Source organism: Carica papaya, chromosome 5 (assembly GCF_054855325.1).
Source record: "Carica papaya isolate Zhongbai chromosome 5, ASM5485532v1, whole genome shotgun sequence".
In the NCBI taxonomy this organism is placed as follows: Eukaryota; Viridiplantae; Streptophyta; class Magnoliopsida; order Brassicales; family Caricaceae; genus Carica; species Carica papaya.
This window is the reverse complement of record NC_142313.1, coordinates 579,558-596,915: the sequence shown is the minus strand read 5'-3', so window position 1 is coordinate 596,915 and position 17,358 is coordinate 579,558. Positions and strand designations below refer to the sequence as shown.

At 34.2% G+C, this 17,358-nt stretch overlaps 3 protein-coding genes across 5 annotated transcripts; 1 reads left to right on the top strand and 2 right to left on the bottom strand.

Annotated features, from left to right (window-relative positions):
• Positions 1 to 349: 349 nt before the first annotated feature.
• On the bottom strand, positions 350 to 6,093 carry PAPS3 (poly(A) polymerase 3). Of its 2 annotated transcripts, XM_088219432.1 has the most exons (11): positions 5,584 to 6,093; positions 5,287 to 5,364; positions 4,819 to 4,926; positions 4,187 to 4,249; positions 3,933 to 4,094; positions 3,548 to 3,661; positions 2,877 to 2,939; positions 2,428 to 2,733; positions 1,915 to 2,079; positions 1,286 to 1,638; positions 350 to 470 (listed from the first exon to the last, which is right to left on the bottom strand). In XM_088219432.1, exons 1-11 carry the CDS (start codon positions 5,851 to 5,853, stop codon positions 458 to 460), a joined length of 1,695 nt encoding a protein of 564 aa, XP_088075558.1. In that variant the 5' UTR covers positions 5,854 to 6,093; the 3' UTR covers positions 350 to 457. The 2 variants fall into 2 exon arrangements, with proteins under 2 accessions (XP_088075558.1, XP_021906759.2); XM_022051067.2 differs by lacking the exon at positions 350 to 470 and having other exon boundaries at positions 769 to 1,638.
• Positions 6,094 to 9,745: 3,652 nt separating this feature from the next.
• On the bottom strand, positions 9,746 to 11,819 carry LOC148253642 (uncharacterized). The gene is made up of 2 exons (XM_088219764.1): positions 11,727 to 11,819; positions 9,746 to 11,618 (listed from the first exon to the last, which is right to left on the bottom strand). The coding sequence occupies exons 1-2, from the start codon at positions 11,817 to 11,819 to the stop codon at positions 11,451 to 11,453; spliced, it is 261 nt and encodes an 86-aa protein (XP_088075890.1). The 3' UTR covers positions 9,746 to 11,450.
• A 1,002-nt stretch (positions 11,820 to 12,821) lies between these two features.
• On the top strand, positions 12,822 to 16,840 carry LOC110821425 (uncharacterized). 2 transcript variants are annotated; one of them, XM_022051273.2, is made up of 3 exons: positions 12,822 to 13,490; positions 15,086 to 15,358; positions 16,483 to 16,840. In XM_022051273.2, exons 1-2 carry the CDS (start codon positions 13,077 to 13,079, stop codon positions 15,320 to 15,322), a joined length of 651 nt encoding a protein of 216 aa, XP_021906965.2. In that variant the 5' UTR covers positions 12,822 to 13,076; the 3' UTR covers positions 15,323 to 15,358; positions 16,483 to 16,840. The 2 variants fall into 2 exon arrangements, with proteins under 2 accessions (XP_021906965.2, XP_021906964.2); XM_022051272.2 differs by lacking the exon at positions 16,483 to 16,840 and having other exon boundaries at positions 12,823 to 13,490; positions 15,086 to 15,628.
• The last annotated feature ends 518 nt before the right edge of the window (positions 16,841 to 17,358 follow it).

Sequence of the window (17,358 nt, the reverse complement as noted above, 5' to 3'; positions counted from 1 at the left end):
TCCTCCAATCGGTAGCAGCACTCTCTGTCGAACGTCCTCAAAACGGCGTCGACTTGATAACTCAAGTCTGCAAGAAAACAAACTTCTACCAACTTTGCATGAAGTCTCTTCAATCAGATCCTCGGAGCTCAACCGCCGACGTAAACGGCCTCGCAGGAATATCCCTGGACTTAGTCACGAAGAAATCGAACGAGACGTTTACGTACGCTCTGGAGCTTTTCAAGAACGTGAGAGATCCACTTCTGTACCAGTACTACGGGACTTGCGTTGAAGAGTACGGCGCGGCGGTGACGAGGCATCTGCCGGCGGCCATCGAAGCTCTGAACAAATCGCACGAGTACGCCGTGGCAGGAGACGAAGCAAAGGCTGTGGCGAATAATGCGAATGTGTGCGAAGAGCAGTTCACCTTGACGCCGATGCCTCGAAAGTCGCCGTTTAGCAGTCGGAGTGAAGTAGTTCATGATCTCTCCCTGGTGGCAGCCAGTATTATTAGTCAGTTGAAGAGTTGAATCTTCTTCTGCTGTTCCTTTTATTCATGGTGAGAAAATTTTAAATTTTTAAAACCCTGAGAATTTTATATTCATGCTGTCAGTGCTGGAGATTTCTTGGATTAATATATGATTACTTCTTTTTTAACAACTTCTCTTAGAATCACAGGCATTATATATATATACATATATATATATATATAATGTACTTTAAACAAAAAATCTTTTTGGAGCTAAGAGATGAACATATTACATGAAACCTGAAATCGAGCCGTAAAAATCAACTGGTGCAGTAGCATTCAACTCATAACATACATTTTCGATTATTCGAATCTAATTCATATTTTCTTACAGTTTCAAGTAAAAATAACAGTAGATAAATGAAAATATGATTTGAAATCTATAAGTTCCCTATGAAATTCACGCTTCAAAAGTTAAATTACACAACTCTTGAGGTTTGTAGTTGCAAGAATTTCACAAATCAAATTCTAAATCTCATCCTGGCTTGCTTTTTTTTTTTTTTTTTTTTTTTTTTTCAAGCTTTCATGATCTCTTCTGTTCACTACATAATGGAAAACAACCTAACACAGAATTTGACTAAAACTAAATTCCCAGAATGAAAAGACAATGGAAATTGAAAGGAATAAAAACTAAAAACAAAAAACAAAAAAAAAAAAAAAAAAGGAGACAACCAAAATCAATCCCCCATAAAAAGATTTGGAGATATATGCAAATTTATTCCCCACCACTTGAAGGATTATATTGTATCAGTACTGTTTCCATTAGTTGCCACATACCCAATAACATATTGACGAAGATGCTGCGAGTAGATTGGCATTCTTTGTCGATTGTAGTCGATAATCTTCCAACAAGCTCTTGTTCCTTTCCTACTCGCAGTGTCGAAGCCAGCAGCATGCTTGGGAAGTTGGGAAGCTTGGACGATTGACAATTCCAGCCCCCCAAAAGAACCTACGTACCCAGTGTTGATGTTCTTCATGAAGTCCACCTCAACAGACTCTATGTCTGTGAAACAAGCCTTGTTGTCATCTGTATTCTGCAAGCCCCAGTAGAAGACAACGTTTGGCTCTTTTACATCCATGTCAATGTATTCTGTAGGGTTAGGATCACAGAGACCGTGTGCTTCCTCCAGCTGTAAGTAAAACATTTATACAAGGATAAATGCACCAGAACAACACAAATTTTCTAGTTGCCAAGGATTAACTAAACGGTATTGTTTTAAAAGAAAAAGCTGGGGAAAACTAGTCTCTTATTGCACAGTAAGGTTAAAAGACTTTTGGGTTCTCCTGAATTCCAATCGCCATGGCAGTAGGTTTGATACATTAAATAATGTGTATCCTTAGCCGCCGCCAATTCAACCCATTTGCTTTGCACTGCCCTATTAGCTAAAACAAAAATATGTCCGTACCTTCACCAGAAGACAGCGAAAGCGTGACTTCACCCAACCCACCCAGTCTCCCAGCTCGTCTTGACTGGAAGCGGAAAGGTAAATTTTGAGAAAACGTGCGTACACTTTTGAGTATGGAAAGGGAGTGAAGATGTTCTGCCAGTTGAAGTCGGGGGTCAAACGATCCTGCAATTCCAAAATATATGAATTAGGACTCCATAATAATAGTTTTGGAACAAAGAATTCCAAAACTTACAGATATATATAATGACAATTGACTTCATAAAATCTAAACCTTTCTCTGCCTCTCTTTTGATCTAAATACTGTTTGATTTTTTGGGACATTAAAGCTTCTCAATCAGAGAACAGTGGGGGAAAAGGGGGCAGGACCGGACGCTTGGAACATGAACCATAAATCACTTTCCAAACATCAACATATAAGGTTCAAAATTTTGTTGGAAAGCAGGAAAACAGGAATACATGATTTTGATTACAAAAGAACAATCATGATTTTCATTAATATACTTAGCTTACCTTAACCAAATCTTGACCTCGAAGAAATTCTGCTCTGATTTTGTAGAATGTGCTTCTAGTAATATTGGAATGGCAGAATTCGTATGGGCAACATGGCAACCGAATAGGCATTAATGACCTTGTTTCAGGGGGGAAGATACAAACTGGCAGCATTCCATCTTGCAGCATGACCGGAGTTGGCCATCGCCAAAATGCAAATGTGCTAAAGAAGTTTGCTATCAGAGCACTCAAACAGGCACTTGGATCACTTTGACATACAAAAGCTGCAAGAATCGCCAAATGTACTCCTCCAAGAAATCCATTTAGCTGTCAAGTAAGAACAAGACTGACTCAATATTTGGTCATAACTTGTATGAATATGAAACAAACAATCATGCATAAGCACTAAACAAAATGAAATAACAGCATGATATGTGCTTTCGGAAAAGACAAGACGATGTTGCACTTACATTGCCATACACTCCTCGTCTTTTTGCCCATAGTTTCACACATCGAAGCATAGACTGGAATTTCTGGAACACATTATATCCTATTAGCGAAAGAAAATGTTACATACTAGTAAAAAAATTGTTATCCTGATTGCCTCAACACAAAAAGTAACTCCCCTGTGAGGAATTTACCCTGCATCCATTAATGAGTTGAGCCTGTTGCTTTTGAACACAAACCTACTGAAACCCACAGGATATTATAGTATAATGTACCCACAGAAAAATCCAGCACAAACTACACTCAAGTTTGTCCAGTAGCTAGGCCATTTCAGATAATATGAGAATGCCAGACAAAAACTATGAAGAAATATACGTGAAAGGAGGTAGCAACTAGAAATTATTCCCTAAATATTTGCATTGAGAACACATAAATGATCATTTAAACATTATGTTTATAGAGTATCAACTACCATGTTGCAGGTATTCTATACCACATTCACGCATCTTGCAAATAATATTGAAGATCATCCTTCCAATTTCCATTTAAAGGATTCACAATTCTAAGAGACATGTAATGTAGCAGCCATGAGATTTTATAGTTCACTTGGTAAGCTAGAACAATATCTTAGAATAGAAAAAGGAAGAGAGAATAGAAACAAATGCTGATAAGCTAGAACATAATCGACACCAACCTCCAAATCCGGAACCAGCTGAAGGATGTGTTTGTTTGCACGTACTCCGGACAAGCTTTTCCAACTTGTTTCATCAATGTTCCTCAAGAAAAATGGATTGAGGACATCAACATTCTGCAATTCATTAACTCAAGGAGTTGATATTCCACACGTTAATAAATAGTAAAAAAATATGGTATATATAATCAGTAGTTCAATATCCACAATGCCATTTCATACCTTCAGCATGTGTGGATACTCAATATTTAAAACACAAAAGTGCCTTGAGAGAAAACAACTCAGAAAAAAAAATAATTTTATGGAATTATTGACATAAAAATGACAAAGCAGCTATGCATTATAAATTCTAAAATGTTTTTGAGACATAACATAGTTTTGCACTTACATGTGGAACAGATAATACTTTAAGCTGGGCATATGGGAGATCAACTGAGATACCATCAAATTTAAACCGCATCAAAGGAACTTTGGCATCTTTCACACAGTGAATCTCCGATATTTCTGGTCTGCTTTTAAGCATGTTGCGCAGAACAATAAAAAAATCTTCCTGTATGATTATATTTTAAATGGTATTAGTGTCATTTAAACTACAATGGATAAAACAAACAATTCATAAATGGGGTAACAAAACAAGCTTACTGCCATAGTGGCAAAGAACGGGCCAACACATAATGCATCGATATCTGATTCAGAACCATGAACCTGAATACATCGAAAAAGTCATCAACTAACAAGAGGGTAGAAATGATACAACTAGGTATACTATGGTTATCTGACTAGGAACCGCGAACCTGAATTCATTAAAAAATACATCAACTAACAAGAAGGTGACAATGATACAACTATTTATATTAATAGCTGCGGACGCAGAACATGCACATGCTTAACTACAAGAGTGCTCAAAAAGGGCATGATTGCTTTTCTACGTGCGAGTTGCTAGATGCCAGTACATTCAGGTTATTATGCAGAAATGTTTGTTCAACTGGAAGAGATATATAAATTTCATCATGATATGGAAATCATAGCATGCTAATACCGTTATAACAAAATAAGGCCATTATATTTCCATTATGTCATATGTGCAGACGTCCAAGTTAATCTAAACAAACTGGCACTGGAAGTTTAAGTGCATATCGAAATCAAACTGAGGAGTAAAACGATACCCAACAAATTATTTATTTAGCTATCGATCTATGTGCTTAGGTGTGTGGAATGAGCTCAAGCACTAGAAATCTTCTAAAAGGAGAACAGGGTAGGTAAAGGATTATTACTCCGAGGCCATAAGATCCATATGTTAATATTGTTGCACTAGTGGCTGCAATTTGTTGTTTTGGAAGTCGGTGTTGCCAAGCAACCTTCTTTACCCATTTCAACACTATCTGCATGAAGATATGACAAGTAAAAGCTTAAAAACTCTGTTTCTGCTGGCAAATCTTATAAGAACAATGAAAACAGGGACCTTACAAGATAATTAACAACCATTTCAAACCTTGATAAACCTGACTGACATTGAAAGACATAAATAAATCTATCATAAACAAAAGCTCGCATTTAGAGATTCCAACTCAAAAGACCTGGAAGTAAGATATAGCATCACAAGCTTCCATACAAATGTCATAAGCAAATCGTAGCTAAAATTAAATAACCGTTATATCTCGTGGACAATGTAACAGTCTCCATATCTCCATGAGAAGCACATCAAAATTAAAAATGGGACAAAAATTAAAACATTGGAAAACCTTCTTAAGCTTCTCAATGACAGCTCTCCTCTTCTCTTCCTCTTCCGAAGATGGAACCAATCGTTCATTATCAATAAACTACAAAATTTAAAACCAACAACTTAATTATTTTCAACCACAAGCATAATGTAGAAAATTAAGATATTCACCTGTTGCATTTTCTAGAACCAAAATCATATTAGTACAAAATAATATCATAACAGGGTAAATTACGCAAATCATAATATAGAACCAAAACCATCAACCACCACCATTGAAAGGGAATACATAACATATATACTAACCTAATTTACTTACCTGAAGAAAAGAGAGTGAGCTTTCCTCTTCCATTCGAATCAACACAGAAAAATTCGGAGGGAGGCCAGTTGGAGGAATGTCTAGGGGTGGATTATACGGAAACAGAAACCGATTTTGAGGTTCAGAAAAGCAGGGGTTTATCGCCCGAAACGAGTGATCCAGGAAAGAGATTTTTGGGTTCAAAGCAGGGAAATCAATGAACCGGTGAGGACTGGGAACGACACGGACGATAACATTTCTGCTACGATTGCGATGGGCATGTGCTGCCATGCACAAACGAGTCGCGGAAAATCCACACGCAACGTCAAATCTTCTTCCTTCCGATAATTCTCTTGTTTCTTGAAAACTCTTTTGGATTTTGAGAAAACGAAAAACAAAACGAAGAACTCTAAAAATGGAACCGAGGGAGTCAGATAATATTTCCAGCGCGTTTTGTTTCTCTGAGTTTTTGTATTAGCGTTAGCGGGATTTGAATTTTTGCGGTGGCGTACGTTAATGCGAGTGGTGTGTACGAAGGCTTTTATAGTGTCGGACACGTGGCAATATACTATTGGATTCCACTGTTTCCTAGATTCTCTGTTGGGGTTCCACGTTGCAAAATCTCATTGGCTGTTACGGGGTTAATAGCCTGGCGGCTGTTATTTTGAATGGATGAAATTTATCGTTTACCCAAGTAAATGACAGCGGTGATTGTCTGAAGAGGACGAAGGTGACGAGTGATGACGGTTGAAACTCGAAACACGGATTGCTATAGATAGATTATTAGGCGGTTAAAGGCAATTTTAAGCTTGAAAAATTTGAGAATTGTTGTTTTTATTTTTTATTTTGTAAATTTATATTTTTATATTCTTAGACATTATTAATTTAATTTTAACCAGAACTTAATTGCTTTTAGTAATTTAATGTATAATTTTCGCCAATTAATTATATGGGAAAAAGACTTATAATTTAACTTATATTGGAAATTATTTTATAATTTTTCATTGTGTATAATTTCCTTCACGGTTAGAATAGTTATATCATTTTATAAGGACTTCACCAAATATATATATTTTATAATTTTTAAATTTAACTTAATTTTTTACTTATTTAATTACCATATATTCATCGATCATAAATTAAATTTATAAACAAAACATTGATAGAAATGAGCATTGACTAATTTTTTCATTACTTATTGTATTGAAAAACATAATATTTCGCTTGCCACGTAAAAATGTTTTCTTCATTCTATTTCATAAATTCATATTTACGTGCATTTTTTTTAATAAAATACATAAAGATTAGTTAATAAAAATAAAAACAAAATAATTTTTGGTAAAACACAAAAGTAATATGTTGAGATTTAAAAAAAAAAAAAACTTAAACTTTAATTAATTTCACTCTTTCTAAAAGAAATAATTTAAAATATCTTTAAATAGCTTTACATCAAATTTAAATTTTCTAAAAATAATCTACTACTGTTTAATAAATAAATATAAGTCGAATCTCATAAAAGATAAATTTCTACTAATAACATTATTTTTTAAAAAAATAAACATGTTCTAAATTTAATATAGATAAATTATATTTAAATTTAAACTAATAAATAAAATAAATTATAATTTCTATATTTATTTTCAACATAACATTTCATAATTTTATAATTTTTAGTGATTTTTTTATTGTTAATTGATTTGTATAATTTTATGAATAAAATGCAAATATCTTAAAATAAAAACAAAAGTGTAACATTTCGGAACTTAAAAAGAAAATAAATTATAAATTGAATGCAGAAGCGAAATAATAAAGTTAGAATTTACATTACTTACATAATAATTCTGAATACGCAATAGGGTTACGTGAATGACAATTCTAAAATAATAAATAAAAAATTAAATAAATAAATAGAAAACAAACAACTTGACATCCTATTCGCAACTCTCTTGTGAATCGGGATCTGAATATTAATTTTCTTGATCTAAAATAGTTAATAAAATAGTGAGTTACACTAACCTAATAAAATTGTCACATTACTCACCGATACAAAAATGAATATTGGTACAAATTATAAAAATAACTAATTGAGTTTTTAATTTAATTAAATTTATTTATCATAAATAAGATTATTTATTACATACTTACCGTAACGAGATTTTCAAAACCGACCTACAGAGGTAATAACACAAATAACATCATAATTTCATTTTTAATTAGCCAGAACAATAACTTTTCATTTTTATTTGCATATTGGTATCTATTAGAGTCTATAGGGATATCCCCACTACGCGTGAACCCTTATTCAAGATTGTCAACTAATTGGTCGTCCTCGTACCCCGTCTGATATGAGCATAAAAAATACCATCCCTCAATACTCTATATGGTATGAGGGTGAAACGGTCCGTCCCCATACCTCGTCCGGTATGAGGCAATATTCACGGTAGGGTTCTCTATCTACGTGGTCAATCTACTATCTCCTAGGATATTCAGTAAGGTTACCATTTATTTATTCACTTAATCAAACAAATTTTCATTTTCATTTAATTTTCAATTTCACAATTTAACTGTAAATCACGCAAAACAAATAATACATGCATCAAAAAAATACAACCGAATCATCTTACCAACTCTAATGTATTATTATACATTCAAAACTATAAAATTAATCAATTAGTTAAAATAGAATAAACAATAATAAATAACTTATTCCGACTCCATCAGTAACATGTAATTAATCATCAAAATTTTTTAAATTACGCAAAATACCGTATTATTTATAATTAGACTTCAATTATATAACAAGAAATAAGGTGAGAGATTCTTACTCTAATCGGTATCCTAAACACTAAACTTTCAGCTGCGCTTACTGGCGGTCCCCGAATTTCCTGAATTTTTATTCAGAGATTAAAATACGCTTTAAATACATACAAATACCCCCAAAAACCCAAAATTAGTGTTAAAAATATTTTCTGGCTAATTTCAAAATTTCGGCACGACAATCGTGCTCCAGTGATATCACTGTTGCCCGCATCACCGCCGTGTTCCAGAGACGACACCGCCACCCACGACGGTGGTTTCTTCATACAGAGACGACACCGCCACCCACGACGGTGGTTTCTTCATATTGGCCGTTTTCAGGCAGTTTTAGTCGATTTCGACTGGTTTTATACTCATCCATGCGAGAAAATACGTTAAGAGGTTTCAGTTGGCCAAAAAAAGTTAAAAAACAAAAATTTACCAGCGACGAAATTTTTCGGTGCGACGGCTCTGCCGATTCACTTTCATGGTTGGAGGTTTTTCTTCGGTCAACCTGTACAAAAAAGAATTGTGATTACAATTGTGAAAAAATCGCATGAAATAGGAATCGAGAAGGAGCTCATCGGATGCGGTTTTTTGTTTTTCATGCGGCACCGCCGCCGAATTTTACTCGCAGTTTCTAGCTCATCCATCGGTCATTTTGCTATGATTTGGTCATGGGGGTATTCAAAATTAAATTTCAAGCAAGTTAACATTTTTTTAACTTTTTTGGTGGTCGGAGGTGGCTCCGGTGCAGCGGCGGGAGGTGGTTGGCTCCCTTCTCCGGCGACTGGTTCTCATTCTCTGGCGGGGGACTGACGGTTAAGGTTAAGGTTCAATGTGAAGTGAAGTATTTATATCCGTTTCCCTTTAATCTGGTTGTTCATCGCGTTTGATCTTGACTGTACGATCACGTTTAAAAAGAAAATGAATCTGAACCGTTTATCGCATTTAATTGCGACTGTCCGTTTGCGCCTGATGAAGGAATGGATCCGAACCGTCCACAAACCCGGGAACAAATCCAGACCGACTGATCCCGAACACATGGATTGCAAGCGTGACCTCCCGCGTGCGGCATGCTCCGATTTGTCGGGGTTGCTAACTGGGTGGTATTAGTGATACATTTTTTTAAAATTATGTTTTAACTATCAGTTTCTGATTTTTCTTTCAAAAATACTATTCGAATCCAAATTTTCACCAATTTCTCTTAAAATTATTTTCAATTTTATCATCCACCTATTTTTTCTAATTTTACATTAAATAAAAATTTATAAAATTAAAAATTATATTTTTATATGTTTATTTTTTAAAAAAATTAATCCCGTACCAAATCTCTTACCCGGACATTACAGAAAGACAATTTACCAAATGAAATAAAAATTCAAAATTGTTGATGGAAACATAATGATAAGTATATATTTGTGGGGAAACTAATTCAATGACACATTTTCAGTAATGTCTTGTTAGAGAAAAGAGACAAATTGTCAATGATCCATAGCTATTTTGCTACGTTTCACCATGGGCAAGTAAAGTTGAATGGGCCAAGTACGTAGGCTCAGGCCGAACCGTGATTGGAAAGCAACATTGATTCTCACCATCATGATTCTTGTAATTGCATTACATGGCGGCTGTGAGGATCTGATGCAATACGGAGAGGTCCACCCAATGCATTTCCCAACCCTCGTGCTGACCGTCTGATTCGTAGAATCTCCTTGATTAGTCATCTCTTTACGTCTCCTTTTTGCTCCAGCATTGCATATGTAGAATAAATTCGGAATTCAATTTTAATTTATGATAAATTTATTTTGATATTTTAGATAATATAATTTAGAAAAAATGAATTAGGAACAATCCAATAAAAAAAATTTATGTTATAAAATTTTTAAACAAAAAAATAATAATTGTAATTTTTAAACAAAAATGAACATAAATTAAAATAATAATTTATAATTATAAGAATATAAAATATCATTAATTAATAAAAAGAATTAAATTAAAAATACGTTATAAATTGAATTAATTTAAATTAACGAACAATTTTAATGATTTTGTAAATTATGGTGGTTTTTATAATAGTTTAATAATAATTTTAATTACTAGTAATACTATTAATATTTAGAAAAACTATTTTTTATATATATATTTATCTAGAGTTATTGCTTTAAAATAGTCAACAGATGATGTGATATATTGTCCTCCTACCAACTAACGTGGTGATTATTACTTGTTCTTATCACCGTTGAAGACAACTACAATATATATAGATACATATATATATATATATTTGTATACTGGAGATTTTTCTAGACAATAAATACAGGATATTATTATTTTTTGTACTTTAGTAGTTTTGTTTAAATATATTTTTTTAGTAGTTTCCAGCATATGCTAAATTTATTTTCTAAATTTTAAAATAAATTACTTCGAATAAAAATTATGTTTATCAATAACCTACATTTTATGATGTTATTGTATTATAAAATGTATATATTACTAATAATACATATTGGTCGTACGTTAGAGATGTAACTTAAAATATTATAAATTAAAGTAATTTATTATAATAATTATTAAAAATGTTATAATTAAAACTAATATTATTATTTATATTGGTACGTAAAAATTAAATTAATTATATAATTTTGACATATTTGTATTAATTGAAGCACAGTTATTTTTCATGGACATTGACGTATATACGTCAAATGCATAATTTGAAATATGTAAATTAAAAAAATTAGAAATAGTATATAATGTATATATTAATTAAATTAATTATATATCATTTGAATGTTATATAATATACAATATATATAATAAAATTAATTTAATTGGTAAAAAAGTACAACTAATTAATTAGTTAATTGCATAAATAATTAATACTATTTGATGATATGATTAATTGTATGTGTGTGTATATACATACATATATATATATATAAGATAAGATGTTTAATAATTGTCTTATAATTCTGAAATTATATTTAATTTAGCCCTAAAATACTACTCCAGTACTATAATCTCTCTGTTGTATATGCATAATTTCAAAAAAATATGAAAAGGATGAAGTTAATTAACCTGAAATCAAAAGCTCAAGGAATACATCCACAGAAGACGAAGAAGAAGCAGAGCATGGCGGCCAAAGCCAATGACTCCAGCGCCCCGACGAAGCTCCATAAAACATCGTCGACGACTATTGAGAACTCCGACCATCGGATGAGCCTCCGCAAATTCCATCCCGCCGAAATACTACTCCAGTACTATAATCTCTCTGTCGTATACGCATAATTTCAAAAAAATATACATAGAAAGTTAAGACGAAAGTAAGAATTTGAAAAGGATGAAGTTAATTAACCTGAAATCAAAACCTCAAAGAGTACATCCACAGAAGACGAAGAAGAAGCAAAGCATAGCGGCCAAAGCCAAGGACTCCAACGCCACGACGAAGCTCCACAAAACATCGTCGACGACTATTGAGAACTCCGACCACCGGATGAGCCTTTGCAAGTTCCACGTCGCCGATCTAAAGTAGGAGAAATCGAACGCCGGCCACCGGAATATCCACGTCGGTAAGGAGAGATCGAACTCCAGCCACCTGAAAGCTGACATAGTCAGCCGTGGACAAATGGATTAGCTTGTCGGTGAGAGTGAAAGCCGATCTTATTCAACCATTTAATTGAAATATATACGGATCTTCCCTGAGTAATTATTTTTGGGATTTTTCTTTGTACCTGTGTATATATATATATGGCGTGAGTTGGTTTAATCTGCTAGGTATGTACACGTGTTGGATTTTGACAGTTGGCACTACTGAGAAGATGATGACGTGGAAAAAATAAATATAATAAAAAATAATATTTTCCTATACAGTTAAATTAATTAGTTCCCAACACCTAAAATTTCGGCCAGACGTCAAAAGTCATATTTAGTAAAATAAAATAAAAAATTTAAGGCCATTAATTGTGGGTTGTAAAAGTATGGAATGATTATGGAATATATAATTTATTATTTATTATTATATCATGATATTTATTATAATGTTTTTTTATATATAAGTACTAATTTTTAGATATCTACAAATACTATATAAATATATTTGTTGTTATTATAATTATTAAACAATGAATGATGACGTAATAAATAATAATCAGATAATTGAAAAAAGATTTGATTAATTACAAAGTTCTTCCCCATGTGATGGACTTCAGTGAAGGAAAGGAATGGATGGAGGCCTATAAAACAAGGGAAATTGGGCCGTTAAAAACATTTTAAAAAGGGGCTTGATTTAAATTAAAAAAACGGGTCGGGTTGGTTTGGGTCCAACTGAAATATTCGAGAACGCTTAACCCTACCCGAACCCTATTATTCTTGGCACGTGACAATCAGCTGATTGTAGAGGCAAAATGCATAAAGGCATCAGCACCCGCGCCGCGACCCGCAAATACTCCATGACCATAAAATCACATCAATCTCGAACGAGAACCGTCCGATTTCCTTCCACGTCATCAATCCGCGTGAATCTTACTTTCAACGGCTTGGATTATAGTTGCAGGAGCTACTGGTAGAACGAACCGAGCTCGTCCCAATTCTCGCCCATCTCTCTATCTCTCTCCCCCTTCCCTCCCCTTTCTCGACATATCTGTCTCTTGTTCAATTTACTCGTTCCTGGAAAAAAAAAATTGTTTTTCTCGATAGCTTCCTTCCAGTTGCATCAAGAGATGAAGTCCAAGGAGGAAGAAGAGAGAGAATTCGTAGAGCAAAACGGAATTCCGGTTGTGAACTTGGAAGAAGAAAGCGATGAAGAAGAAAGCGAATCGAAGGATGTAGTAGAACTAGAGGAAGAAGAAGAAGACGACGATGGTGATGACGACGACGGCGAGGAAGACAGCGACGACGATGACGATGAGGAGGAAGGTGAGGAAGAAGATGTCGGTGACGTGCAAGCTGTCCACTCTGGTGAACCCCTGGTCCATTCAGTTGACGACGACGACGAAGATGACGACGACGACGATGAGGTCGACGATGACGATGACGACGACGATGGAGATGGCGATGGAGACGGTGAAGGTGATGATAACGATGACGATAGTGAGGGGAACGAAGACGAAGAGGACGAGGAAGCGAAAGAAGAGGTAAAAATCTGAGGTTTTTAGTTTTTTGTATATACAAAATTTCCTTGCAATACTTTGATATGCTGCAAATTATTAGGGTTAAAATCTGAAGATTTTATGCTTTTGATAATCGATTTTATGATTCGTATATGGAAAAGTATGTATTTGCTCGTATGTTAGTCTGATTTAGTTTTTATCTGTTAAAATCTGAAGATTTTATGCTTGTGATAATCGATTTTATGATTTGTATGTGGAAAAGTATGCATTTGATCGTATATTAGTTTGATTTCGTTGTTATCTGTTAGAAATCAAGGTCTATACTAGTTTTGTGGCTTACTTCATCTTGATTTACCTATCCTGTCGTCTTCTCTGGGTGCATATCTTGGAGATCTTAAGCTTTTCTACCATAATCTGCCGTTTTTTCATTTCTAATAACCGTATTCATGAATTTGTGTTCTAGCATACTTGCATAGAAATTTATGTTTTCCCTTAAATTTTCATTTTGTCTCATTTGATTTTTTTACTGGAGAGTGTTATGGGCCTTATGGCTATGACCTAGCCTAGATCTGATGTATATACTTATTGTGGTCTTTAAATAGATTATGCTGATGTAGAAGATTTTCTTGTAATTATATTTTGCTGATATTTAGGGTTCTTAGTTATTATCTTGGTTTATGTGCTTATCATGATAAAAAAATATTTGGAACTTTTGTATTGCAAAGATTTAAAGATCAAACGAAGTACCATGGCTGTTCTTGTTATCCTTTTCTTGTTTGTTCTTTGGGTAAAAAATCCCAAACTGACCTGAAGTGGCCTAGTGTTTCTGTACCAAAACTATTATCCATTTGTCTGTTTTGCTAGTGGTCACAGTGCTATCGTTTTTATTTTTAGGCATGTCCTATTTCTAATGGTCTGGAGAGACATTGTCTAGGGAGATTACTTCAGGGATCCAATGTTATAATGCTAAGGATCTGAAATTATGTTTCTTGTCCATAGTGTAATAGTTGGTTTTGGGTCTACAGAGAACATTGTATTCTGTATATTGTCTAGACTTTAGTAGTTGTTCACTCTTCCTTTACAGGTAATTTGTCTTTCGTGTGGTGCTTTGGTGGATGGAGTTCCCCATAATCTAACTAAAATTTGTTACTTTGCCTCAGTCATCTGAGATAATATCAAATTTGCATTCTAATGTGTCATGCTTGCAATTGTTAGAACTTAGAGAAGTGTTTTAAAATGTGATCCAAGTGCTTTATTACAGATATTTAGCATTTGGTATTTTCTTCACTCTGATATCACTTTGTAGATCTTATGTTTTACCACCAAAAAAGAATTAAACTTCTGTTAATCTAATGAATTTCCAATTACAAGACTGGATAGTCTTGTGCTTTGTTTGGTAGCCGAGAAAACGTAAGAGCAAAATGGAGGTAGAGTCTAAATTTTATTGCCTTAATTTGTTCTTGTTTTTGTGATGATAGCATTGCCATTCGTCTTTCATTGTTTTGTTGGCATGATTTCTCGAAAATCTTACATTTTTTTTTTTATGTCATAGTCATAGTCATAGTGGTACTGTATAAGCTGTTAATTTTTCCACCTATATATCTATATTCTATATGTAGGAGGATCTGGCAACAGAATACTTTGTCAGGCCTGTAGGCCGCGCTAAAGACGAGGAAGATGGCAGTGATTTTGAGGCAGAAGGGAGTGTTGAAGATATTTATGAAGATGATGAGGATGAGGATGATGAAGATGCTGGTAAGGTGGAGGATCCTCCAAAGAGGAAGAGGTCAGATAGGGATGATTCCGATGATGATGACGATGGTGGAGAGGATGATGAGAGACCATCCAAGCGATAGGGCCTTGGATTTTGAGGAATGACCATTGATGCATAGGTCAATCTCTCTCCCTCTCTCCTACACCATTTCCTTCTTTGCAGAAAGAAGGATAAGGTGCTTTATGCATGTTGGTTTTTGTTGGTGTATCATGATGTTGCAGTACTAATAGGATAATTTGCGTTAGTTTATGTGAGGGTCCGAAGAAGAAACAAATGGAAATAGCTGGGTCTTAGAATTTGTGTAAGTTAATGGTCTTTTAGATAAGCTGTAGACTCTCGGTAAAAATTTCATCTTTTAGGTTGATTGCAGTTTTAGATGATTGGTTGATCTTGATGTGATTTTATAGCTCTATCTTTACCTTTTCAATTTCTATTCACCCGGATTGGTGAAGAGTATTAAAATGCTCTCTAAACTGCCGAATGATGATCGATGATTGACTGGGTTTGTGAGGTTAACGTGTTTTCTGGTCTATTTTTTTTTTATAGAATTTCTAGTAGTTTACACATGGCTAGTCATCTTCATGGCCGTGACCATGAACAAGAATCGGGTCGGATTCATGGGTCAATCGGGTCTTAAATCGTATCATTGGTCATGGTGATCGTATGCTCGCCAATCTAATGCTTTGTTACCAATAGGTTAGAGTAAATGGCTAGCAGACGCCGTGACGGGAGTGGCCATGAGAGTTGGGTCGGGTTCATGAGATTTCGGGAAATAATGAGATCCGGTGTTTATGGGTTGACGTCACTAGAACTGTCCTGCGCGTGTGATGAAGGACGATGTGAAAATTGGAACTAAAATGAGTTAAAAAAAAAAAAAAAAAATTATTCGGCAGGCAGGCAAAATTTTCTTAGGTCAAATATTTTAACCAATTCGAGGAAAATGCCATTTTTGGGTCTGGCAGAGTTTTTTTTTTTTTTTTTTTTTTGGAGTTGGAGGGGGAAGGGCAGAGAGGTCTTCCGAAGTACAAAAAGACTTTTTAAGCTTTGAATATAAAATTTTTCTCCGGAGGGTAAAGTTGGGAATATAATAATTTCTTGGTAGAGCAATAAACGCCCATATTTTTGGGTCGTTTAGTAATTTGAGCGCATGGTAGGAGATGATTGATGTGCTTAAAATAATATGGTTTGGAAATGATTGGTGGGTTGTATACTGACGGCATTTACTTTTGGCTTTTGGTTCAGCAATTTCACCACACGGCAAGTTGACCGAGCGGGCAGATGCCAACAAGGGGCCGAATACGCAAGCCGCTTGGGTTCGCAGTGCTGACCGAGCGGGCAAGAAGATCGCGGCCCAAGCAACAAGTTAACTCCGGTTTTTTATCCACTCACTCGTGGCCGCAAATTGGTCCACTCTTGAAAATATAAGCCCAATATCAGAATTAACCAAGCCCAAAAATTTGAAATTTACCCACTTTGGGTTTCGTTTATAAAATTTCTTTTTTTTTTTTATTTTTATTAAAAAAAAATATTCTACAGACCGAGCCATTGTAGTTTTTAAATATTTAGAAATGTTAATATAGTAATTTTATTTTATACTTCATTATTTGGCGCAATCTTTTTTTTTTCTTCTTTTCTTTTCCTGGAAATCAACTTATAAATTAGAAATAAAAACTTGGCAGCGGGTCAAAACCAATATAATAATTTGTTAATAATACCTTCACTGGATCCAATCTCAAAGTAGATCTGTACACAGAACAGAAGTCTCGTTTGACTTAAGAACCGTGTAGACCCGAGAGACGCGCCGTATCTGTCATCACTCTAATATGGAAATTAGTGTCGGTGGATCCCAATCCACCCAACAACACGCACGCCCTTCAAAGATTGCCGACAGCTAATTCGCAACAAATATTCGACTTATTTCTCGAAAACATTTTATTTTTATTTCTTAAATTTTTAACCATCTCTCGTATGAATTGTTTAATAAATTTTTAATCAAATTAATTAGTATTTAATTATTAATTTGTTAATGTCTTTATCTGAAATTAATAGTGATTAGGTGCATTAATATACGTCATAATGGCTGCGAGGTTACCGCATGATAAATCAACGGGAGTCAAC